The sequence below is a fragment of the Diachasma alloeum genome, unplaced genomic scaffold (genome assembly GCF_001412515.2).
Source record: "Diachasma alloeum isolate Michigan unplaced genomic scaffold, Dall2.0 Dall_scaffold_00272, whole genome shotgun sequence".
Lineage (NCBI taxonomy): Eukaryota > Metazoa > Arthropoda > Insecta > Hymenoptera > Braconidae > Diachasma > Diachasma alloeum.
Window position 1 is genome coordinate 409,841 of NW_021680411.1, and position 27,106 is coordinate 436,946.

A 27,106-nucleotide genomic window follows, 5' to 3' on the forward strand; every position below is an offset into this window, starting at 1 on the left:
ATTACCCGGTCCGAGTTTGCTCAGTTGCCCTGAGGTAATTGCGCAGATAGGTGAAATCGAAAATTTAAAATTACTTGAAAGCAGCAATCATTGAGTCATGATATTCAATAGTAAATAGCCCCTCGGTCTAATGTCCGCGCAAAATCTTAACTTTTTAACACAAGTTAACATTTTCTGTGGACATTAGCCAGTTTTTTTAATATCTAAAATTTGACTTACACAACCGGACTGATGACGTCCGGTAGCGATACAAACGCGGACCAAATCGTTAAACATATTAGACAAATATTCGGAGAACTACTGTCGAAATGAAAAATCTAGGCCTCTCTGTTTGAATTGTAAATAATCAAAAATGTACTGTATAAATAGCGTATATCCTAACTATAATCTGAGTATAATTAGTTTTTCTAACGGTTATTTATTCAACCAATAGATAATTGAACTGGAGATAACAACTTTTTGTTATCAATTACAACTACTACAATTTAGTGTATTTTGTAAAAATTCCAACCGCTCATTTTTTCAATCTTCTCGGACATATTTTTAAAAAACCAATGATTAAACAAAACCAATGATTTTCAGTTGAAGGTTTAGAAAAAAATTATTGAAAATCAATTGAAAATTATTTTTAAAGGATAATTCAATGGATTCTCAATTTTTTACCGCAATATGCTACTTTTTTTTCACTCAGCTACTTGAATGAAAAAATTATAATCACGTATTCGCTAGAAAATTCCTATGAATTTCGATTAGTTTTTTTGCCAATCCTATCGAAATTTCTGCCGTTTTTCTGTGAATTTTTTCAATAGAAAATATTGAATAGAAATTATTTTAGAGACAAAATCTATAGAATTTGACCTTTGTATAGAACTTTTTCTATGGAAATTCCTCGACAGGAATTTTTTTTTTTTCAAAAAGACATTTCTATGAAATATCTGAATAAAATAAGTTGTATAGACAAATCGAATTCAGTCCATTTTTTATATTAAATATTATCCATTGAACATTTTTATTGACAGAAACGTGCGAAAGAGTTACGGAATTGTCCAATAGAATTTGCGAAACACTAGCAGAGTTTTCAATAGAATTTCTACAGCAATCGAGTCGAATTTCCTAGTCAATGTTCTTCTTCTTTCTATAAATTTTTTTTTGACGGGTAGAGCCATTCATACAGAGAGACCTTGACTTCTCATTCCAATAGTAACACTCGGAACTCGTGATTTCATGGTCGAAAAATTGGTCTCAAAAAGTAATTTTTAATTCATTACTACAGATCTTACCATATCATTCGCTGATGTTTGGCCATTCATACGCCCTTTCATGATAGTTCCCTATTGAAAAAGCTACACATAGCTCTCTATCTCTTTCTTACAGATACCAACAGTCGTGAGAATCGGCAAAGTGAATTGCTTCATTGAGTCATTAGTAACCTTGGTGCCACAACTTTTATTACTGCTTTGTCTTCTCCAATCTGACGAATTATTGCTGCTTGTAGTTGCAGTCGTTTTAGTTCTTGTCGATGTTATACTCTCCTTGTTCCTATTTCTTCCCAGTCCCCAAAGCCTCAGAAATCCCTCACGAAACTTAGTAGACATGAGATTGTACAAAATTGGGTTGATAGCTGAATTCAAGTACAGCATTACTCGGCAGAAGTATAACAAGCTGTAGAAAGGTTCAATACCGACCGAAACTATTGACGGAGATGGAGCAATCAGAATCCAAAGTGTGAATGCCCGGAAGGGGAGTAGACAGATGAAGAAACATAGTACAACTGTACCAAGCATCACTACCACCTGTTTCCTGTATTTTAGCAAATTATTTGCTGGTCCGCGACTAATTGCTGGATTTGCCATCAAATGTTGGGCTATTATTGTGTACAATATCATTAAAATTAATACTGGAACTACGAAGAATATCACCGTTGTTGTTATGAAGAAACTCTTTGCCCAAGTGGTTGTTGCTGACGTACCGCAACTTGGAAATCGTTCGCCATTCCCATTGTTCTCCTGTACATAACTCGTGATGGGTAGAATTGGGCTGAAAATTGAAATCGAATTCATTAATTCAATTCCTGTGAGGTACATCCTCCATCAGAGGAGAGTGAGATAGAATGGGATGGCGAGACGGGAAGGCCAGGAATGGAAAATTTCGTTATGTAATCGCAAAAGAATGTAATAAAGTTTTTCCATTAAAAATGAAATTTCGAATTTGTTAATCAGCTGAGTGTGAGGTCAACCTAATAATTAAGGAATGAAGAATTTGATTTGTACAGAAATAACTCTATCACGGCTCCTCCGATTTCTCCATTTAATTGATTGTATTTTCTGCCCCCTGTCAGTTTTTCCCACTATCTCCTATAAATACGGAAGAAACTCTCTTTACACATGCGAATTATTGTTATAAAATTATTTATTGCACATAAAATCGAAAATATAGAAAGTCTAGAATAGATACTGCTATATTAGTAAATAAATTATCATTCACAATAAGACAACATTGACGTTCTGCACGGTAATATCTAAGCTCATATTGGCAGTGACATGCAATTTTCATTCTGAAACTCTTTCATGTGAAATCATCGGAGATTCATTTTTTTCCGACTCATCCAAAGAATGTGATTACAATAAATAGAACAAATTAAAAATTAAACTAGATTAAATATCAAAAAAATTATTTCATTGGCATATTACTAGAATCGTGAATATTATCCCCACAGGGCATTGCACGAGGGTAAGAGGTAATGAAAAAAAAGTACTAGTTCAATTTGGAGAATGTTCGTCCATTTCAGTAAAATTGTCTCTTCGTAATAATGTGCAAAGAAATATGGGAAAAACTTTATCAAACAAGCGACTTATAAATTATACCAAAACTATGCACACTTTTCATAAAACGATGGAGCAATTGTCATAAGAAATTCTCCCGCTGATCACTAATAATAATCCTCCGGGATAGTCTCGTAGTTAAAGTGTTCCTCGTCGTACTTCGCTCAGTTCCCCATCTTCTTTTCAATCCGCAGAGTTTTAAGAAACCCAGTCTGAATCTACTACTCATAAGATTATACAATATTGGATTAACGGCGCTATTCAAATAAAACATCACTCGACTGAAGTAAAGAACATTGAAGTATATATCAAGATCAATGGCATCGACCTCCTCAGTCGGTGCTAGGACAATGTAAAAAGTAAAAATTTTGAATGGTGCTAAACAAATAAAGAAACTGAACACCACTGTTAAAAGCATCAACACCACTTGTCTCCTTGCTTTTATGTGATAAGACTCTGCCGTTGATGTTGATGAGTCATTGATCAGGTGCTTCACCACAATAGAGTACAGCATCAGTAGAATTATAAGGGGTACGAAAAAAAAGAAAGTTGTCAGGAGAAGAATAAAAATTGTGATGGACGTAGTTGTCGCCTGCATTAGGCAGACTGGAATGCTTGACACTTCGTTCGCCTCCTCGCGGGTTACTGTTCCATTCGGACCCATTTTTGCATACTTGGGTACCCAGATCATTGGACTGCAATCAACCAGAATTGAGATTGTTTAAATAGAGATTTTATACGTGTTATTCGCTATTATTGAGAATGAAAATTTTCTTTGGCTGCAGTTCAATAATTTGAGTAGGATTATGATTCTTCTTTCAACTTTGTCTCATGTGGGTACAACGAACATTGACATAAACATGCAGGAATATATTCTACAAAATCGAATTATTCACAAGGTGTCACTACTTGGTGGTAATAGGATTCGTATAGCTTTCGTCTTCTGATCATCGACTCGATTATTCCATGCATATAAAAATAACGTGTGATAATAAAAGCGAGAGTTGAATGAGGAAGAACCAAGACTATTAAACTGCAACCAACTAAATATTTTGAAACGAAAAATAATATACACTCAATACTAAAATAACACATCATAAATATGGGTGAAAGGCAGGATATTTTTCTTAAGATTAAAGCAAAGGGCGATGGGTGCTGTAGATGATTGATGAAAGGATGAAAAAATCTGTCAGCATTGCGTGAATAAAAATCGCAAATGTTAACAGAGGGGCCAGTGGTTTATTTTCAATTTATGACGATGTGTCTGGATCGCATATGGAAAAAGTATATGCAAGAGCATTCTCACCAGAAGCTTTCAGCTTATGGATACAGAGTGAGAGTTGATCTATTCTTGAAAGGAAAGAATTGCGGTGTTGTTATCTTTATCCTAATACTGATGCTTCACCAAATCGCTTCGAAATCAGAATTTTTTTTTTTATTGCAGCAACTGAAATTTAATTTTATAAATGTGAACAGCAGGAAGGGTAAATAATGTGTCGATTGGACTCTGTTTACTGACTGTGTTCACCCAACTCAATTTAACAACATGATACAAAGAATACATTTTTTATCCATTAAAAATTCGTGAAAGGTTAATCACTCAATAATCATTGAATATTAATAATTTATTACCATTTCGTGGATTGTGCCCTCCCAAATTATTTAGGGATTGATGTAATATCATTTCGCAAGGATTATGCTCGCTCAAGTTATTTCGACAGTTTATGGAGATGTGTGTGCAAATTTGTAAACACAGAAATATTGTATTTGATGGTTAAAGTGTTAAGTAAAGAAATTTCGGGATAGATTTTTGAAGATATCATTTGCTCATGGCAAGGAGCTATTCACAGATGTTATCGCGGTGTCATTCGCGGATGTATCACTGTAATCACATGACTATCATATGTGTAATTGAATTAAGTTAAGCAGTAATAATTTGTAATCAGTGTAATTTTTCGAAATTTTGGTGGAAACTCTGAAAAACAGGGAATTTTCAGGATCATTTGCATGAATCCGAGGGAATAAGAAAACAGACGTCTTCTGTCAATGCGCTGGTAGAATGATTCATTTAGGTATTCCAAACGAATATGGCTAATAAATATTCGTTAATAGTTAATGAATGGTTCACTTGAAAGGTCAAAGTCGAGTCAAACAAGGCTTCTCAAATATGCATTTGTTAACTACACGGTTCGACAAAATCCGGACGTATTCGACCGCGAAAACGAAACTGACCCCATCTTATAGATATTTTGATGCTGATTTTTAATTTCCTTTGAGAAATCTTTCTAGCACGTCTAGTTTTCGAAAACAAATTGAGTCAAAATGAGTTGAAAAAATCCCGAAAAACTTCAATTTTCATGATTTTTTTGGTAAAATTTAATAGCCGGAAGATGGTTGCGCACACTTTGATGTACGCCAATTTTAAATCTATCTACACACGTGGATTAACCTCGACTTGACCGAACATAAAGTTTGAAAATGCTAATTTTTTAATAAATCATAATAAAATCGAGAAGCAGACTGAAATATTATATATTGTTCTAGTGAAAAAATCAATACCTGACATGGGAGGATTCAATTGAGCCCCAATTCCCTCCCAAATCTCTCTATTGCCAACTTTATTTCAGTAACTCCACTTCTCCACAATTGAAGGTGACATTTTATAGAAGGAATTGACCGTTTACCTTGGCGAAAAGGCATTTTCAAACTTTATGTTCAGTCAAGTCGAGGTTAACCCACGTGTGTAGATAGATTTGCAATTGACGTGCATCAAAGTGTGTGCAGGCAACTTCCGCTTATTAAATTTTACCAAAAAAATCATGAAATTTAGAGTAACGAATGAACATTTGGGGAGATCGAATAGATCCTAGTGTCGAACCAAATCCATTCGTTAACAATAACTAATCCTTCCTATCAGTGTGGTATATCTTGGACAAAGATACCAATCATTTCAAACTGGAGCCAATAAAAAATTATATACATGAAATAATATGTAAATAATATGTATGATGAAGTAAAAAATATGTTTTTAGTCCTGCGTTTCATTATTTTAAGCGTGGCGTGAAGTATTATCAGTCTGATGTATTTTGTAGAATATAATAAATAATGATGATTCCAGAGTCCATTTTGCTTGATTCTCCGTCAATGTTAAATATTCATCAAATTTAATTTGCTAATACTCCTTGACTTGAGCTAATGCTCAAATTTTTACATGAAGTTCTGGAGACTGCATTCCACTGGTCGACCCCCCTCTCCACCGACCGCACGCCGCTTATGATGATTAATTATTTCATTAATTCATATTTAATAAGAGACAATTTTTTTGCAATTTCAAGTCAATGTAAATTATGATGTGTTCTGAACACATAAATCATTATTAAAACAAAATTTCCCAGTGTTTTTTTGGGATGAAGGATCAGACAGAAAGTGAAAAAAATATTTGTACTCTGCGTATCAATGAAATAAATGAATGATACTTTAAAGGTCTTTATTTCATTTCTGTAAAATAAACTATTAAATGAGCCGTTGAATGTTCGTGAATTTCATAACGAGATAAGTCAACCAATGGACAACCCAATTCGGCGATGTGCGTGTTTAAATGGAATGGAACTATCGATGGGAGAATCAGCAATAATAATTAACTTTGGGATTAGTCCCGGTGCGTAATAGCTTTGTGTAAATTTGCAAACAATTCAAATGAAAAATGATTTTGATTGATCAGTCAAATTCCTTTTTTATTCGATTGATTCATTCGATATTTTGTCGGGTAGAAATTTTATCGGGTTCAAGTGAGGTCCCGAAAGGGTACGCCGGACGGGAACGTTGGGTCCTTACGAAGTAAAGTTGATCGGGTCCCGATCAGTTTTCGGTCTGGTAATCTTGATGTGGGGTACCGATGATTGCATGATCGGAGGATTCCGAGTGCAGTCTCATTTGGTATAGTCATCATCAGGTTCACGGTCATTGTCAGGTTCCCCTGAATGAAAATCATTCGAATCAAACAGGGTAAGCCTGCTCAGGAAATTATCAGGCCATCGTTCGATTCTTCTGATAAGTAAAAGCTATAACAAATATTAAGTTTTATTGGTATATTAGATGACTAGCGAACGGGTGCTTGGCGCCCGTCGCTAGATTCTATTATGTTATATTAATTTATTTTATTGTTTTCTTTCCAAATTTTCCTTGCAGTTATTTTTCACTTGCCCTCACTTTTGACAATGCCACGTATAATTGACCATGACTGAATACGTTACTTTTAAGATAAACACCTACTCTTTCTAATGTCTGTCCGTTGACATTTTTCAATGTACCCATAACATTTTGGAATTGATCATATTTTTTTTCCTTAAATCAAGACGTATCAATTTTCTTTTAAATTTCAACGGATATGAAAATTTTTCATCTCTTTAATCTCATTTCAATCGACCGGAATAAGGAAAATGCAAAGTAAGATGATCAGCAAGAAAATAAAAAGATCAATTGTGCAATGTCTCCGAAAAATTTTCTAATTGAGTTTTTTTCCTTCAATAATGTAGGAAGATTAATATTTTTCGTTCTCATAATCTGATTTCGTTGAGAGGAAATAAGGAACATGCAGGGAGAGATGGTCAGCAAGAAAATAAAAAAAGCGATTTTTTAATTTTCTGAAAAATTTCAAAACTGATTTTTTTTTAGATGACGAAAAAATATCAATATGTTCCTTTTCTATGATTTAATTTCAATGGAAGAAAGTGAAAAAAACAGAGATACGTGATCAGCAAGAAAGTGAAAATTTCGATTTTTGAACCTGAATAGAAATTTTAGTACTTGACTGGTCAGGCCCTGATCCGCTGTGCCGTAGAAAAGATTCGGCCCTGTTACGGTTACATCAGGCCCTGATAGGAAATGTAACGTAAAGCATGATTAGGACCTGATTTCTAAACTTGATAAGGGCCGTGGCAGGCGGCCTGGTTTCGCCCTTACCTGGTATAGACTTTGCTACAAATTAATAAATTGCTAACTGAATTATTAAATTGGGCCAAAAATGAATAATAAATAAATAAATAGTGGTCCCAAGAATAGGTGGGTCGAGAAAAAAAAAAATCACCCACAGCGGGACTTGAACTCAGGACCCTCCGTGTATTAGTTCTGCACTCTATCCACTCGACCACCGTATCATTCTCGAAAATGATTGTTTGTTTTGAGTATATCAATAATATTCCCAATAAAATTGTAGTATTGAACTAAATCTAGAATAATATCAAATAGTACAATTTTCCTGATCAGCATCCCCCCTCCCCTCCGACCCACCCCCCTTTACCATTTCCACTCCGACTCTTTGTTTGGTGAAAATTTTTCTAAGTCCCGTACGGCATGCCTTATTCGGACCTGATCATTGCCGGATCAGGTTTGCCGTATTGAACTTATAGAATTTTCGAATTTAACGTTTCCCGGCATACCTTACCTGGTCCTGATCATGGCCGGATCGAGTTGGCGGTATCCGTTATACTCTACCAGCACTCGTGTTCAATCAAAACAGACTGAAAAAAACCCCGGAATTTCCCTTATCAGACATGCCTGCTTAAAGTTTGGAATTTATTGGTAAGGTGAACATGCAATGGTCCCCTTCAGGCTCTGATTTGGCATGCCGTAATCAGGTATACCGTATCGATACCGGAGCAGGGCCTTCTCTGCCAAGAGGTCTGCCTGACGAAATTTCTACTCGGGAATGTCTCCGGAAAGTTTTAAAATTGATATATTTTTTCAAATAATGGAANCTCATAATCTGATTTCGTTGAGAGGAAATAAGGAACATGCAGGGAGAGATGGTCAGCAAGAAAATAAAAAAAGCGATTTTTTAATTTTCTGAAAAATTTCAAAACTGATTTTTTTTTAGATGACGAAAAAATATCAATATGTTCCTTTTCTATGATTTAATTTCAATGGAAGAAAGTGAANGGCAGAATCGGGTCATTGTCAGGTACTCCAGAGACTGGAGGGACTTTTGATTGTCAGGTTCTTATTCGACGTAAATATACAATTCATTACATTCAATCACGCTACAAATTTTATGAAATTTTGAATTATTTATCATCGAATCACCAGAGTCATTTTATAAATCTTTTTCAAAAGTTGAATTCTAAAGGTAACACTTAGCAGTAACAGACTTATAGTAGACGTATTATTTGAGCGTTAGGTTTTTTTACTCGCCATCTTCGGAAGATGTTTCCCACAGTGGAATTCGAGGCGGAATCTGTCTGTTTCCGTATCATCTTAACTGGAACTGGAGACGTTAACAGAGAAAAGGTTTCTTCCGGGTTTGTCCATCCACTTTAGATGACTTTTTTTACAAATAATAAAAAAATGAAAGAAAAGGAAAGTGAGAAAACATCTGGCGAACTTGGGAGAGCATGGATGCGTGGGTTGCAATAAAAAATGGCAATGTACAGTTCTGGGTTACGAGTTTCCTTGAGAAAGGTGAGTGGTAAGTGTGCTGGATTTCACGAATAAACATCAAACTCGTACACTGAGGAAAAAAACTATTTTTGCCAAGAAATCATTTTTTTAAGAAAACAAAAAATTATTTTCTTCACGCTGTGACGAAAAGTGAACTTTTCGGCACGCTCCGCGTGCCTAAAAGTCCAATTTCCGCCACATTGTGATGAAAAATATTGTTCGTAACTCGTGAAAAAATGTTTTTTAGCTCGTGGGATTATATCACTCGCCTTCTGCTCGTGATATAAACCTCCCACTCGCCACAAAACACTTTTTTGCACTCGTTACGAAATATACTATAATATTAATTATTAATATATTTTTTTCAGCAGCGAAATTATCTCTTCTCCTGGTCAGTCATTTTTCAGTGGTCTAAGTCAGGTTTCAAATAGTATAATTATGAACTTTAGGATGATTATGCTGCATATGATCTCCAATGAATGTCGTTAACAATTATTAACATGTAGAATTATTCTAAATGGTTTTATCGAAGAATATCTAGAATTTTTAAAAACAGACAAATAAAGTAAATGAACATGCTCGTCTCTGTCCCTATGCTCGTTCAGATGCTGCCAGCTATCACATTTCAATCATTTTGACAGTCCCAAGAATGTATTAAGATTGAAATATGATTGAAGTCGTTATTTTAGTTAACAATAAAAGTTATAGACACCAATGAAGAGTGATTTATTGAATAATAAGAGCGAAAAATTCCATTCACATCAACTCGTACTATAATAGAGTGAATTTTTAAGCCGCAAGTTGAGAAACTCATAATTTTAAAATGTTGATATCTCCGTTATAATACTAAAATAGGGTTAAAAATCCCATGGCTGTGGTTTCAAATAGATGAACATTTAATAAGAAGGCACAAATTATAGTAATATCCTGTTATTTCACTGAAATATCGGCAATTGAAAAGAATAGGTAAAATGAAAATGGCATTGATCCTATACTCGTTTTGCAATCACCTGTCAACTAGTAACGGACTAAATAGATGAAAAAATGATTTAAAAGGTTGGACTGTCCAATGCAAATATAATTTTGTGCCTTGAGATATTTTTTAATGTTGTTTTATCACAAAATAGGATAATCACGATGAAATTAGTGCGGATATAACTTTTCCATATCACTCAAATCACGAGACGAGTATATGGACATGTATCAAACGTGCATGGGGACAAATGAGCGAGCGTAGGAATATGGGACTTTTCACATTTATGGACGATTATTCATTCAAAAATCGTAATTATCATGATTAATATAAGTAAAATCCAATTCTGAAGGTTTTCCCCTTTGATATCTAATTTAAATCATCGCATCTTCACGCTCATTTCGATAGAAATATTGGACTAATGATGTGTTCACCGTAGCTAGATGAGCCTAAGATCACTTAACTTAATTGAGGATATTCATTTAAGGTTATATGTAGCGTAATCATTCTGTAGTTCAACAATTATTGTAATGCTTGAAACCTGACTCGGCTCACCTGGAAATGATGCCCCTGGAGAAATACGCTTCGAAAAAAATGATTTCTCCACTCAAGAAAACGATTTCTTAGCAAGAATCTATTTTTTTCTCTGTGTACGACCCGCTGTTGTTCGAGAAACACCACACATGATTTTGGAATATTCTCCTGAGTGTGAAAATGAACAAAAATAAGTTCGTCATATTATTATTTGTGATTGACTTATTGCTTATCAGTAGAAAAACTTTCCATAGCAAGGGGGAAATCCGAACACGCATGAACAAAACCACGTCCAAGCCACGGATTTTTATGGTCATTTAATGGCTTTTGGTGATCATTTGGCGGTCATTTCAGGACTTTTGATGATCATTTGGTGGTCATTTGGTGAAGATTTGGGACGTGTCCGTAGCCAAGGGAGGAGGGATAATATATGACGCCCGATTTGACCCCTTAGAATTGGCTCTCATTTTGATCTTTAATAATAATTGGCCCTCAGTTTGACCCTTATATTTTGACCCTTACACTTTCACCCTTAAATTTTGATCCTTAACTTTGGACTTTTGGTTTGGTCCTTAAATTTTGACCCTTGTTTTGACCCTTATATTTTGACCATCACATTTTGATTCTTATAATTTGACCCTTACATTTTGACTCTTAGATTAGTACCCTTAAATTGTGACACTTATATTTTGACCCTTACATTTTGATTCTTGTATTTTGACCCTTGTATTTTCACCTTTGTTTTTTGACTGTAATATTGTGACCTTTATATTTTATTTTTCGTTCCATATGTATACCCTCTCGGGTTTTTACATTTTGTTCCCTTCCCTCTCTACGTTACCATAGGCCGACTTACTTTATCCCCAACTGCACTCCATTCGGGATTGGACTGCCAGGGAAACCATGGAAAACCTCAGTCGTGCAGCCGGTCGATAATGCAGGGATTCCACTGTGTCTATTGATCACAGTGACTTAATGGGCACAGTGGTTCCCTACATTCGTGCCTAGCGACTGTAGTCCCAAGCGGTTAGGTGTGCCTAAGCGCCCACCCATCCAAGTACTGGGCAGACTGAACGCTGCTTAGCTTGGATGACCGCCGGGGCCACACACTTCCCGCGTGACCACTACTTTTGAGTCATATTTTGATATTTATTGCTTCAGAATGGAAGCTATGTAATTGTAATTTTTTTCGATTTCCTAATTTTGGGTGGAAATGCCTAGAAATATCATGAAACGTGAAAAAATGATGTTTTCAAAAAATGTCTGTATGTATGTATGTATGTATGTCTGTGTCATGTGTGTGCGTATGTCGCCAATTGCCCCCATAACTCGAGAACGGTTAGCGCAAAGTACTTAAAATTTTGGCTGCTATCTGGTACTATTGATGCTCAAAACCGGGCTAAATTTCAACTCGATCGGTTGTGCGGTTCCTGAGATACAGCAATTCCTCAAAAATCGTTTTTTGGCGATATCTCCTGAACCATTCGACCGATTCGATTTTTTTTTTCAAAATACTCGTCGTGATGATACCTATCTAAATGAATGGAAAAAAGACCATTACACCCCAAGCAATGTGGTTTTATTCTCGTTTTTTCATTTTTTCGCTGAAATTGCTTGTAAACATGATAACTTAAAAAATAATCGAGATAGAAACTTCAAACTTGGTCGGATTTCAGGTCTTGTGATAACAAAGTTTGGTATTTTGGATCAGCAAAATCGGACTAGTAGTTTCGGAGATATTCAACTTTTTATGTGAAACTGTTTTGCTCAATATCTCAAAAACTACACAACCGATTTTAATTTTTTTTTTCAAAATGTTCGTCTTGATGTCATCTATCTGTATCAACCAAAATATGTATACCCCTCTCTAAAAACTTTTCAAGATATTACCGTTTTTGTATTTTTTTCGTCAGAATTCACTCTTGAAAACTATAACATGGATTAAAATCAGAGAAACCTTTTAAAACATTAACTACTAGTTAGGATTGTCAAATAACATTTCTATATCCAATGTTAGGTCAATATATTCAATAGTTACTGAGATAGAACAATTTATCAAAGATTCGTAAGAAGAAAAGGGTCAACGCATCTATATTTAACTGTTCATTTTCACTCTACGCTCGAAGGTGAAATAAAGGACCCTAAGGGTGACCGCCCATGGACAAGAATCCATACGGAGACGCAACCGGGTAACCAATCAGACTCGAGCAAATCAAACTGGCGGGAAGATCTTGCGATCTTGCGTTTCCGTGCGGATTTGCTTCCATGGGGAGTCTCTTCAGTTTGTAATTCCGCATGTGCCTACGACTCCTTCATTTTACCTCGTTAGGTTATAAATATACTATTGCAATACGCGAAATACTGAATTTCAATAAAAATTGAAATGTAATTTTTTTTCTTCTCAAATGGAATGCACCATCGATAGGCGGAGAATTGATAATAAACTATCCATGGAATTTTTTCATGGAAATGTACAGAAAATATAATAATTCGGACCAAAATTATAATAGTGTGACAGGCCTGAGGCCTAATGAGTCCCTAATAAGTGAGGTTGGATTGCGAAGAGATGAAGCTGCAATATTTCTTCCTTTGATCATCTTCAATGGACATCATGACACAACTCGGAAATATTATAAAGTGAAAATCTACGATACAAAAATGATGGTGGCATTGTTATACGATGATCCATTTTATAAAGTGAGTTGGTCCGACATGAAAAGAAAAAAAATTGAAGTTAATTAATGATAATCGAATATCTTTGAATAGCTGATATACATAAAGAATGCAATTCCGAAGAAGGAAAATACCTTCACCGACTGGTTTGGGGTCTATGATGACGATGAATTTGACGAGTTCGAATGGAGCGTATACAGTGGATCGCAAATAAGTTTTCATGGCCAGATCGAACGCGATGAGAGTCACAATACAGTCAGAAGAATGAACGTTTAAAAGAGAGTATTATTATGTAATAATAAAGTAAGAAATTATAGTCCCATTATGTAATTTTAAAGAATAATTGCTGAATTATATGAAGAATCGTAAGAACGAAACGAAAAAAAAGTCATGATTGAAATTTTTCAAAACAGTAACTCCGCTCTCAAGGTATAATATTATTCAGCTAGATTTCAAAATGTTGCTGCTTCTCTATTTTAATGGGTGGAAGAAAAAATGTNGCGATGAGAGTCACAATACAGTCAGAAGAATGAACGTTTAAAAGAGAGTATTATTATGTAATAATAAAGTAAGAAATTATAGTCCCATTATGTAATTTTAAAGAATAATTGCTGAATTATATGAAGAATCGTAAGAACGAAACGAAAAAAAAGTCATGATTGAAATTTTTCAAAACAGTAACTCCGCTCTCAAGGTATAATATTATTCAGCTAGATTTCAAAATGTTGCTGCTTCTCTATTTTAATGGGTGGAAGAAAAAATGTCCATACGTAAAAAGGGCAGAGTCTATGGTACATCAAAAGGTAATGAAATTTGAGTATTGTTGGCCATAACATCTTCAAAAATACCAACCAATAAGTTTTCATTTGTAAGAAACATGGATCGAGTTCCATTCGGAAGCATACTACCAATGGAATTGNCCATACGTAAAAAGGGCAGAGTCTATGGTACATCAAAAGGTAATGAAATTTGAGTATTGTTGGCCATAACATCTTCAAAAATACCAACCAATAAGTTTTCATTTGTAAGAAACATGGATCGAGTTCCATTCGGAAGCATACTACCAATGGAATTGGTAGAAACTAAAATTGAAGAAAAAAAATTTACACAAAAAGTAACAGTTATGAGTGATCTGTCAAATAGCTTCCGTCATACTGCTTGTTTTTTTAACTTTATGTGTTGACTCTTACATACTGATCCTTGTCTTTGAATCTTAATATTTTGACTATTCTATTTTGGCCCCTACATATTTTGATGGAATTGGGAGCGAAAAATTCCTGTTTCACCCATTATGGAGCGAATCAATAACTTCCTGACCGATTCCCATTTTTTCTGTTCTTCGAACATTTGGAGTGTTTTTACATTTGTCCCTGCAATTATTATAGAAAAAGTCAGTGAAAAAATCATCAATTTTGGAAAAAAATCACTGCCGGGATCAGGAATAAAAGTCCAAATGAGGATCAGAAATAAGGATTTGCAATAAGGGTTAGAAATCAGATTCAGTCTCCGGGGTCAAAATATGCGTCAAAGTATAAGGGTCAGAACGTAGAGTATCAGAACAGATCTAAATATGAGGGTCAGAGTATGAAGGTCAAAATACACGAGTCAAAATATGAGTCAAAATTTAAGGGTCAATATGTAGGGGTCAAAATATAAGGATCAAAATGTAAGGATCATAATCTAAACTTCTAAAACAAATCTGAGGATCAAAATGTGAAGGTCAAAATTTAAGGGCTAAAACAAAGGTAAAAATTTAAGGGTACAAATTTAAGGGTCAAACTGAGGACCAATTATTATTGACGGTCAACATGGAGGTCAATTCTCAGGGATGAAATCGGGGATCCAACATTATCCCTCTCTCCTTGGCTATAGACAAGTTCCAAATACCCACCAAATGACCACCAAATGAGAATCAAAAGCCATGAAATGACCATGAAAATCCGTGCACGGAGAGAAATATTCAATAAAAATGACGTATCTTTTTCGTAATTCCGGAGCGAAATGTGGTTGTAGGAAATTTTACGGAACTGTCACGAAATTTTTCCAGAGCGTTCCGTAATTGTTATCTGAATCTCTTGTGAAAAATTACGATACCTTCACTTAAATTTTCTGAGTCGATTCCGTAATCGGTGAGTGAATTGTGAGTTCCGTAATTTTTACTGAATATTTCTCTCCATGTGGCTTGGCTTTGGTTTCGTCCACACGTGTAAGCTTGTACATGGGGTCATATTTAAGGTAGCACGTCTAAAAAACTGCCGTCGAAACAACTCCGCCCTATCCGCCACGTTTTATTTTGGAGGTTTTTTTGACGGAGTAGTTTTTAAATGGAATTTTTAGTCATGGACCCATATACAAAATTTACAAAGTTTATAGTTCTCCAACATTTCATACTCAATTTCGTAGTTTTGCATACACCAGATCCAATCCATCCACATACCAGTCGATTCTCGTATGGCATAAGATAAAAGGGTAACTAAAATGTCTAGGTATGTAAATAATTGTGAGATAATAAACTCGTGTAACTTCCGACTAACTGACATAAAATGGAAGAGCTTGCGGGCGCTGCTAATATCGTAGGAGTCCAGACTGTCGAGTAATCCCGAATGGAAATTCCGGTCAGGTTAAACCTGACCACTGATCAGGTATTGATCAAGTTGACGGATCCGGTCTTGATCAGACATGTTGCGCCTCTGACCAATCCGGATTTGATCAAGACGAATGGATCCGAACTTGATCAAGTCAACTGTATGAAAACCGGATGACCTGTCTGTCAGTATCAATAACAATTATCAATGATAATTAATCCAAAACAAAAGATAATTCAATTCTTTCACCGTAGGCCGCCTCTCTTAATGAATCTCTACTGTTATGAGCTCTGAAAAAGCTTATTATTTTTTTACCGATTTTACCTGGGGATCGAACCGGAGACCCTATGATTGCTAATCCTATGCCCTAACCACTACGCTATAGCGCTATTACTATTGAGTAAACTGTACATTGCCTATATGATTTGTATCGGGGTATTCATTGAATTCACGATTATTCCTGATGTCGCGCATGTGCGTGTGTATTCTCAGAGATAAAATATGTTTAAGTAAATTTTTATTTATTTCATTAATGAATAATAATAATGATAATAACAATAACACTAATAAATAAATAGACATTTGGTGATTTTTTTTCTTAAGATCATTTACGTGTAAGTTTGATACTCCTCTAATCTGTATTCACGGCATCATCATATCCCTCCCTTCTGTACATTTGAGAAGGGCTGGCTGTTAATTAAATTGATTAATTAAATCAAATTCATTAAATTAATTTAATTTAATTTCATTTAATTCAATTTAATTTATTTTAATTATAGTATAATGATCCTTTTTAAAGATTGAAAATAATGATTGATAAAACTTAATTTGAATAGTATAATAATAGTTAATTAAATTATCCGATAAACTTATTACAATTAATGTCAGGTGGACCGGATCAGAGTCTGATCATTTTCTCTTCAATTGACTCCGTTCAAATGCCGATCAAAGACATCAAATCCGAATTTGCTCAAATTGGGGTCAGGCAGCCGATCTACTGGATCAAAACTTGGTCAGGTTCTCATCAGGCATCATCTGATCATGTCTACCTGATCAAAACTTGATCTGAATCCACCCGTAGTTTTTCGGATGCGATCTGCTGGATCAAAATTTGGTCAGGTTCTCACCAGGAATCACCGGATCAGTCGAACGTTACAAAAACCTAATCAAGTTCTGATCGTGCTTCAGGTGAGCTTGAAGCAATTTCCNTCCGCTTGTAGTTTTTCGGATCCGATGTGCTGGATCAAAACTTGGTCAGGTTTTCGTCAGGCATCATCTGATCATGTCTACCTGATCAGAACTTGATCTGAACCCGCCTGTAGTTTTTCGGATCCGATCTGCTGGATCAGAATTTGGTCAGGTTCTCATCAGGCATCATCTGATCATGTCTACCTGATCAGAACTTGATCTGAACCCATCTGTAGTTTTTCGGATCCGATCTGCTGCATCAAAACTTGGTCAGATTTTCATCAGGAATCACCAGATCAGTCGAACCTTACAAAAACCTGATCAATTTCTGATCGTGCTTCAGGTGGGCCTGAAGCAATTTCCACTCGGGATATTAGTTATGGGCCAGGGCCCCTAAGTAGACAGAGAAAGAATTTTTTTTTAAATGAGCGTATGGTTCGCATGTTAGAAGAATATGTTTTACAGATTCGCATTCCACTGAACACATGTGTGTTTAGATCTATTGATTATGATAAATTCCCCATTGAAGAAGAGGAAAAACGTCACCCCGAGGTAGCCCCAGTGATTACAGTATTGGTGTAAAGTTCTCAAGATCTTCAAGTTCAACAGATACTTCAGAAGCAGTAAGAAGATCGTCCGCGTATAAAACCATCAACAAATCCCGAGTGTTATCCAGTGAAATTCCCTCATGACCTTTGGACCTAAAGAAATCAACGATGTCAGCAATGTATAAGGAAAAAGCAGAGGGCTCAAAACCTCCCCCTGGAGTACTCCCATCGTCCACTGGTATAGTCACCGTTAAGAACTTTGACGTCATCGTAGTTGCATCATAAAGACTCATCATTACGTTTAGCATTCTCGCGCTGACCCCAAAATCGAACAGTTTGTGTCACAATGTGCCGTGAGGCAGTGAGTCGAACGCGCGACGAAAGTCCACAAAAATAGAATATAACGCCGCACCATGATATCGCGGGTGGAACTGAATAACTGATTGTACAACAAACGCGTTATCCTGACACCCTCTACCCCTTTGGAATCCCGCCTGTTCCTCCGGAATAAGATTCGCGCCTTCGGCCCATCCCTCCAGATGGCACCGGAGAATCTGAGTCAAAATTGTCATATAAGTTCGGCATATGTTACAATGAATGCGTCTTAGGATATGCGTAGCCGAGCGATAGACGAGATGAGCTAAGCGGACGTGCCAGCAGTCGAGCCGGAGACTCCTTTTACTATGCACGAAATTCAACAAACACTGTGAATGTCCTTACCATAAAACTGATTCATTTTGAATTGAAGTAATTTTTGTATTCCAGGAGCATTTTGGCACGTATCTATGGACTATTGAATAAATCAATCAACAACAACAGATATATACAATCCTTATTTTTAAACAATTGATAATTAATTCAAATTCATGAACAACAATTTTTTTCGCTGGATTGGAATGTTATTTCAATTACTCATATCTACTTTAATTATACAACAGATAGGGGAGGGCGGGGCAAAATGGAACGGCGAGGCAAAATGGAACGCGGGGCAGAGCGGAACAGTAGTGAATTTTGGTTTCCAAAAACTATAGGACATTTTTGTTTTGCTGCCGATTGAAAGCTTTGTAATTGTGTTTTTTTTCTCGAGTTCTTAATTTTGGGGGTGAAAATGACTAGAAATGTCATGAAACGTAAACAAATGAAGAATTTCTGTATATGCATGTAGGTATATGTGTAGTCAGGTGTGTTCGTATGTCCAGAATTGTTGCCATAACTCGCAAATGATTAAGGCTAAGATGCGGAGAGTCAAATCAGTGCTAAATGTCAGCTCGATTGGTTGGGCGGTTCCTGAGATATAGCGATTCCTTGAAAATCGTTTTTTGCCAACATCTCATGAACCATTCGACCGATTCGATTTTCTTTCAAATACTCGCCATGATGATACCTAGTTACCAAAAAATATCCCACCACAAGCAATGTAGTTTTATTCTCGTTTTTCCATTTTTACTTCCGAATGGAAGCATTGTGATCGTTCAAATTTAATTCTTCTATTTTATGGGTTATATCGACCCGTTATGATCCCTAAAGTTCGAAAATGCATTTTTTAGACGGTGTTCGTACGTTCGTATGTATGTATGTGTGTATGTAACAAACTTTTTCTTCAATTTCTCGTTAATGAATAGATGGAATTGAATCATTTTTTCCCTTAAATGTAGGTATACCTAAGCCCTATTCATCGCCATTAATTGACATTTAATTCATTGATTCATTTTTTTTATTTTCGAATCTTTTCAAAATGTAGTTGTAACACGATAACTAAAAAAAATGTTCTAAATTCATTGAATGACGGCATAAAAAATTCGTTCGGATTTCCTTTTGACCGGATTAGAAGATGAAGGCGATAGCAATAATCATTGTTTTAATTTCTTTGAAAGTTTGCAAAAATTTAGCTATATTGATAGCTATATTGATTGATTTTTATGATGATTTTTGAAAATTTCAAATTTTTCATGAATTTCCCTGAAAGTGAGCTTTTTGATGGTTTCTTCAAATGTGATGTTTCAAATTCATTCAAGTATGTATGAATAAAATTTTTTTTTAACATTTTATCAAAGGGTTGAGAGGAGAGATACAACGGTAAAAAAGACAATCGGTTGTATAGAAGGAATAATAAGAATAATGATGATGATAACATTTAACTAAGTTGAAAATCTGACAAAATTAGTTGAAAAGAAATCTTATTTAATTTAATGAAATGAAATAAACAATGAATTATACGTGATAGAAGGAAATCATGTTCAAAATAACCATTCGGAAGCGTATTGCTCATTTATTAACAAAAATAACAATACTACATGCGATTCAAAAGCAATTTCTCATTTTTTTTCGTTGGAATTGCTTGTACGCATAATTTAAAAAATAATTTTATTGAAAACTTGAAACTTGGTAGGATTTTAGGTTTTATGATAATACAGTTTAGGAGTTGAGCGAAATCGGACCAGTAGTCTCAGAGATATTCAACTCTGTATGTGAAAACCTTTTACCACACCCACATCAATACAATCGCTACCAACGCACTCGTAATGGGAGCGAGCGACCAATAGCCCAGTGACAACACCACTTGTTATAATAACTTTTTTGTAACCCTTGAGATTCTTTACAACCAAGGTTCTCATTAAAATTCTTTCATCTCCCTTACATTACAAAATACTAAACAAAAACAGCAAAATGGACTGTTGTCACTGACTTAACCGCGATTTATCAAAATTATTATAATGACCTTTTTCATAGCCTTTGAAATTCTCTACAAAAAATATCTTCATCAAAATACTCCTATCTTCCTTAGATTACAAGATAACGAAAACTACAGAGTAAACTGATCTCGCCGACTTAACCCCGAATTATCATTTTTGAGCTCACATTAGGTGGAAAAAAAAGTTGTCTGAATTTCGCTCTATAATCGTTTTTCCTGCCGTTCGATTTTGCTCCGCATTCGATTTTGCCCCGCCGTTACATTTTGCCCCACCCTCCCGTACGAAACTATCACATTTCTATCGCTTTAGTTAAACCTATTATCGATGTATATAATTACGGATGAGTAAATGTACAATACGAAAAAAAAACATTAATAATTGACTGCAACTTTAAGCGTAATTTAGGACTACGAAGTCATATATTACGTTTATGTAATCATAATTTACGGCGATTTTGAGCGCAATTTACGTTTAAGTTTTTCGGTTCGAGCGCGTGAGCAGTTTTAACCGTATTCCCGCTTGAATTTCTGCATGAGTTAGTCAAAGGGACGTAAATTTCAAAGTGCCTTCCATACATAAAAAAAAAGTTTTGATTTTCAGGGTGATGTTACTGATTTTCCGGAATTCATCTCCAATTATTGTAAAATTCAGTGAGTGCAAAATTCTGAAAATCAGATTTTGTCACCAACGTTCAGTGGCATTATCTCTAATTTCTAGTGACATCGTCAATTCCTTGAATCTGTCTGTCAAGTGGATTTTCTGAATGTCGTATGTTTATCATTTTCCGTAGATTCGCCCTCTCAGTTATACAGAGAATGAGATGAACGTAATCTAATATTGGACGACAAATGGCTTTGCAGATTTCAACTGCATGATGTGTATTGAGCCTTGTGTCTTTGTAGATGAGCCACCGAGAATTGCAGCCTCATGAGATGCATTTTTTCTTCCCATTACTAGCATGGGTTTTGAAGTTTATGAATATTTTCAGAATCCCCTAATTTTTCCCTTTGTCAAGGCTCCTAAATCCCCGGATGATTTCAGTTTTTCCAGTTCTCTCTGACTATTGCCCACCCTAATACAATCTACAGATTCTTTATAGTTCACATTCCACGACTGTTGTCTCAATATGATATTGAGTGTGTAAAAAATGGAGATGATAAAATCCAGAAGTTAGTTTATGGAACACGGGAAATCGAATTTATCTCACCCCCCTCACGTGACTTTTCGTCAACTTTATCACCATTGTGATGCATGAATGGGTTTTTATAACACTTCTCGCGCATCGTCTTAGAGATTCCCTGCTTTTCCCACGCTATGTTCCCTTAACCCTTAAGTTAAGAATTGCACAATGAGGGAATCACCGCCGTTTTTAGATTTTTCTTTTCAAGCAAAAACTTCGTGGGTGAAAATGACGAAATATACTGTTTTGATGCGTAGAATCCGAAGTTGAAAGTTAGTTTGCCAACAATAAACGATCCTAAAAATGTTATTAACGATTCAATTGTTGAAACAGAGATTTCAAAAAATATTCAAGGTAAGAAAAAGGAGTTCAAATGAAAAATGTTTTACTTGCAATACTTAACATATTTGCACGTATGGATTTTGTTGCTATTTGGATTATTTTCCGAGATGCATGGAAATAACAAAAAAGTATTTTCAACTGTGGGACCATAGTCATTTTTAATATGAGACATTGAAGTAGGTCAAAAAAAAGAAGGATAATTATCAAAAATGAGGAAAGGAGAAACAAGACTCAAAATGAAGGGTCACGATGTTTGGGTATGCGGGTCATAATTAAGAGCAGAAATAATGATCAAAACTAAGAGTCGCGAGGATCAAGTGTAAGAGTAAAAAATATGAGTCAAGTTTGAGGGTAAAAAAAAAGGCTCATAAAAATGAGGTTCGGAAACAAAGGTCAAAACTGAAAGTCACAAGGGTCATAAGGAAAGGTTAAATTGAATAAGAATCCGAATGAAGGTCCAGAAATAATAGTCCAAACTGAGGGTGAGACATCAAGTTCAAATTCAATAAAGATCGAAATTAAGAGTTACCAGGGTCAAATGTGAGGGTCCAGAAGAAAAGTCAAATCAGAGTCATCAATAAGGGTTAGAAATAATCCTAAAAATTATAATAAAGGTGAAAAAATAGCGGTCATTTGTGCTGTTTCGTAAAGTGAAATGTAGATGCGCCAAAGTATAAATTCAAATTTGAAATCGTAGAAAAAAATTATGATGTAACATAGTAAAAATTCAAATGATTTGAGTAATATTTCAACTACTTTTTTCAATAATAAAAATGCATTTTAAAAGAAGCATTTCAGATATTCTTAAATATCATTTTACCATGCCGGTATTTTATACTGTTTCGTTTATTGAAAATTATTATGTTAAATAGTAAAAAAGGAATTTCATATCACAAAAATTCAGTTGAAATATATCAAATTTCGAAGTGTTTCATTTGATCCTCAATATTCTCGGAGATAATTGAAATAGAGAATAAATGCATAACGACATTCATGTTTAGTGTGACAAAAAGAATATATTTTGCACATTTCACATCTTGTGACGTCACAGGATATTATTGGATGGGATGTTTGGAGTAGGTTAGAGGGGTAGGATAGATTTTTATGCAATACTATGATAATGGAAAATAAATTTCGTTTCATTATATATGATGAAAAGAATGGGAATTCCTTATTTTCCATTACCCATTATTATGCTAACAAAAATTGATTTGCTTCTATTATTTACAATGAAAATAATTGGAATTCTTATTTTTCCGTCATCCATTACTATGATAATGGAAAATCAATTTGGTTTCAAAATTCATGAGGAAAGAAATTGAAATTTTCTATTGATATACCATTATTGATTGCAATATTATTTGTTTTTTTAACTTTTATTTCTCATTACTATCGCAATGAAAAATGTATTAGCTATTATTATTTATTACAAAAAAAATAGCATTGAATGTAATGATCTTCTCATCAAAAAGAAACCACCTATCAGCTAATATCTTTCGGAGAATAATGGTAAAGACTTCTTACGAGAGGGAGATCTCTCCCTTATCTGTTTCTGTAAATCCAAGTGAATTGAGGGAAACTATTTTTTTTCTCTCAGTCGCGTGGTTCATTATCCTCAAGGGTGAAGTGGGTCAGTTTCATGGCATTTTAATCCATAGGCCTTCTGAAGAATGACATTGTTTCAATCGTTCAAGGGAATCTTACCAGAAAATAATTTTTTTTTGCCACAATGACCGTAAAGGAAGGATATAAGAGAGATTTTGACCCTAGTTGTATAATCCTCGCCACCAAAGAATGATGCTGGCTGGCTACCCCCACTCTTTCAAATTTAGCTTCGACTCAATTTCCCCCACCACTCAAGGTCATCATCATTCTTTCTTGGCGAGAACTATATCATCGGTGAGATCCCGCCGGGGAATCAACAAAAGAATTGCTGATTTGATGGTGGAAAACCGAATAGAGCTGTGGTTAGTACCAACATGTAGACGGCGCGAGTCTCATCTGTAATTATAATCAAAGAAATTGAATTACCTCCTCGGGGCAGCTGGCACTTCAATTACGACATTCTTTTCGATGGAATTTCGTCATAGCATTTAGATAATTACTAAAACCAATTGCATAACTAATTTTTTTTTATAATGAAAAAAGCGGAAAATTATTTGATCAACCAAATGACTGCGAACATTTTGAGGCTGGAAAGGGAGCAATCCCAGTATCATCAGACTGAAACAGATGGCACAGTATAGTCATCATTCTTATTGGCCTCATCCGTCTCCTCATATTTTTTCAACACGGGTTTAGCGTCGTTTTTGTTTTTTCTATTTTTCCCCATCGTTATCAGGACCCTCTGGGTTCATACACCAACACCGGGTCTGCCTTATTGTGGTATCAAATTTCTTACCTCTTGTGTTAGTTATATGTATCTTCAATCGATTTAGTTTTAGTGACAATCACTGTTGAAGTGGAAAAATGTATGATAAGAGAAAGGTACGAAAACATCGACTTTTCATTCATTTTCGTTCGGGTTCTTTTTATTTTTCTATGGTTTTATGAATTTATGTGAACAAACGATAATCACGGTAATTACAATCGTTTCTACACTATACCGTAAGGAAACGAAATGATTAGTAGTATTTGTTAGAAAAACGGGACAGTTGCAAATATGAATATTTTTCCAGTATAATTTTTAATTGCATTAGTTAGTCGGGACAATCAATCAATTACTCATATTTACCCTTAGGGAATTGTTTGGGCTCAGATTATAATGCAACGTATTCTATCTATCAATTCTATAAGTTCATTGGATGAAATGAAATTAAGGTAGCAAGAAACAATTAGCATTGTAAGTAGCATTGGAAGTCTCGGGCCCAGTGGGGGATCTCAGTCGGGGAGAATCTTAGCCAGGTCTAACTATAATACCCATCACGATGGTTTCTTCAGGTATTGGAAGGTTTTTGGAGTTTGCCCAGTTCATTGCAGTTTCAGAAGATGGCTGAGGGATTGCAATGGGGCCAGAGTATTAGTTTTTTGATTGTGTGAATGTTGACCGGGATGCTGCTGTGTTTTCGGGTCCTTCCTATTTTTCCGAGGTTTCTCCTTCCAGATGGAATTTCTCTTATCTCAGCGGAGTACTGTCCGCTCTAGAAATACAATTTTTTACACACTGTAGCTGGGCTGCCTTTGGGTCTCTCAGCTTTTGCTCATTCGCTTTAATTTCGTTTTCAATTTTTATCATGTGGCAATATTTAATCTGTCTTGAAATATTTATTTGTCATATTGTAGTCTGATGATTATTGTAGATGAATAAATTTGGTCTTGAAGAGGATTACTTTCCGCACTCGAAATATTGGCTGCTCGTTTTCGACTAACTGAGTTAGCTATTGCTGGATATGGCCGCAGAATGGCCCCCAGAAAGAGTTTTCTTTGTCAAACTTTTCTCCACCGACAATATTAACAATACTTTGGGAGGCGAATAATTTTAATTGTTTTTGTGCCAGCTATGATTGCTAACTTTTGCGCGGATTTTCAGCCATATTTGGTCCAGTAGTTGCTCAAATATCACAAACTATTTTATGATCTGAAAATGTGGATTCTAATTAGAATCCTCCTTAAGGAGTGAACTCATGTTTCAGGATTTTGGAAAAAGTTGTTCAGCCCTTGTCTTGTAGAAATGGCAGAGGCTTTCGGAGTGCTATTGTTTGGATGATCGGTTGACAATTTCTTGCAAAGTAATTAGTCAAGTAAAGTAACAAGGACAAGTATGTGTACAAACAAGATAACTCGAATTGATGGATATTATGATAAGGAATACATTGATTCTCGAAGAATTGCTATATTTCAAAAACGGTTTGGATAATTGAGCTACAATCTCGCAGAGATATACTTCCAACCAATGCCCATTATTCCACAAAATTTCATATTTTTAGCTCGAACTTTACTTCTTTTTCGTGAAGATTTATAAAAATACGAAAAATCCGCACATACACATTGAGAGAAAAATCTGAAGTTCGATTTACAATAAGAAAATAGTTGAGGCATTTTGGTGAACGATACGATTTTTTTTGTATGCAGCACATAACATTATAGTAACTTCACAAGCGTAATTTTTGCAAATCAAAATGCAGTTAAACTAACGAAAGTTCAAAAGTAACCACGACAAATTTATCATGAGGAGAACTATAAAATAGTTGCAATGACTACATTCCATGGTAGTAATTACTTCTCCGGCCATAGTTACCGTAACCCATGAAAAAATGTTGAGGACTTTTTGACTATAATTCGATGGTGATGGAATATAGTCAGAAGAATTATATTTTTCTCTCAGTGCATACAGACGTACACATACATTTTCAAAAAAAAACATCATATCTTCACGTTTCGTGGCATTCTACATCATTTCCAATGGAAATTAGAAGATTGTCAAAATGGATGATTATAAAGCTTCCAGCCGGAAGCAGAAAAAAGGAAAGCGCCTCGTTACGCCGTGAGAGCGGCCGATTTTTTGTCATTTGTCGGAATTAGAAAATTACAAAATTTCTTGTCGGTAGAGGTTTCCTGTGAGGAGCAAATTGTAAAATCCAATTGGAAGTGATGAAAAATTGCAGAATTAGTTCATGATTCAACGGCAGTATAAGTAGCTTACACTGTAAGGAATCTAGGCCGAAGATAGGTGACTAGTTGAATGGCTCTATTGTATAAATATTGATAGGGCTATGCCCTGCCTTTCCAAGCCCATAGACATGTCTGTTACGTTGAGTGGAATCGTTGACGAAGACGAGTGGGTGATACAAGAATGCGTTTCGTAGGTTCAATAGAACCTCTATTGGGTAGACTAGACAATGACTAATGCCTCAGTCAATAATGGAAAACATCCAGACACGATCTTTTCTAGACTATTTTGAGAATCTTACGTTCTCCTCGTGTTAGAAAGTAATTGAATGAGGGAGTTGAATGGATGAGATAAATTGAAGCATATAACAACATTCAAGTATTTTCAATTGGCTTACCTTGCACACACTGCGGCAAAGACCCAAGCTAGGAAGCAGAGGAAGGTTGCTCTGGCTTTTGTACAGATGTATCTGAAATTCCGAAACGGAGGAGACTTAGATAGGTACGTGATCGTAATACTTGAAG

General features: G+C 35.2%; 1 protein-coding gene across 1 annotated transcript in view; it reads right to left on the minus strand.

Moving 5' to 3' along the window:
- Positions 1–2,904: 2,904 nt before the first annotated feature.
- LOC107037930 (growth hormone secretagogue receptor type 1) overlaps positions 2,905–27,106 on the minus strand; it is a 58,508-nt gene continuing 34,306 nt past the window's right edge. The window contains exons 2-3 of the mRNA XM_015256765.1: positions 26,980–27,051; positions 2,905–3,517 (exon numbers count right to left, since the gene is read on the minus strand). Of these exons, the coding sequence (XP_015112251.1) occupies positions 2,905–3,517; positions 26,980–27,051 (685 nt within the window). The remainder of the gene's footprint in view (positions 3,518–26,979; positions 27,052–27,106) is intronic.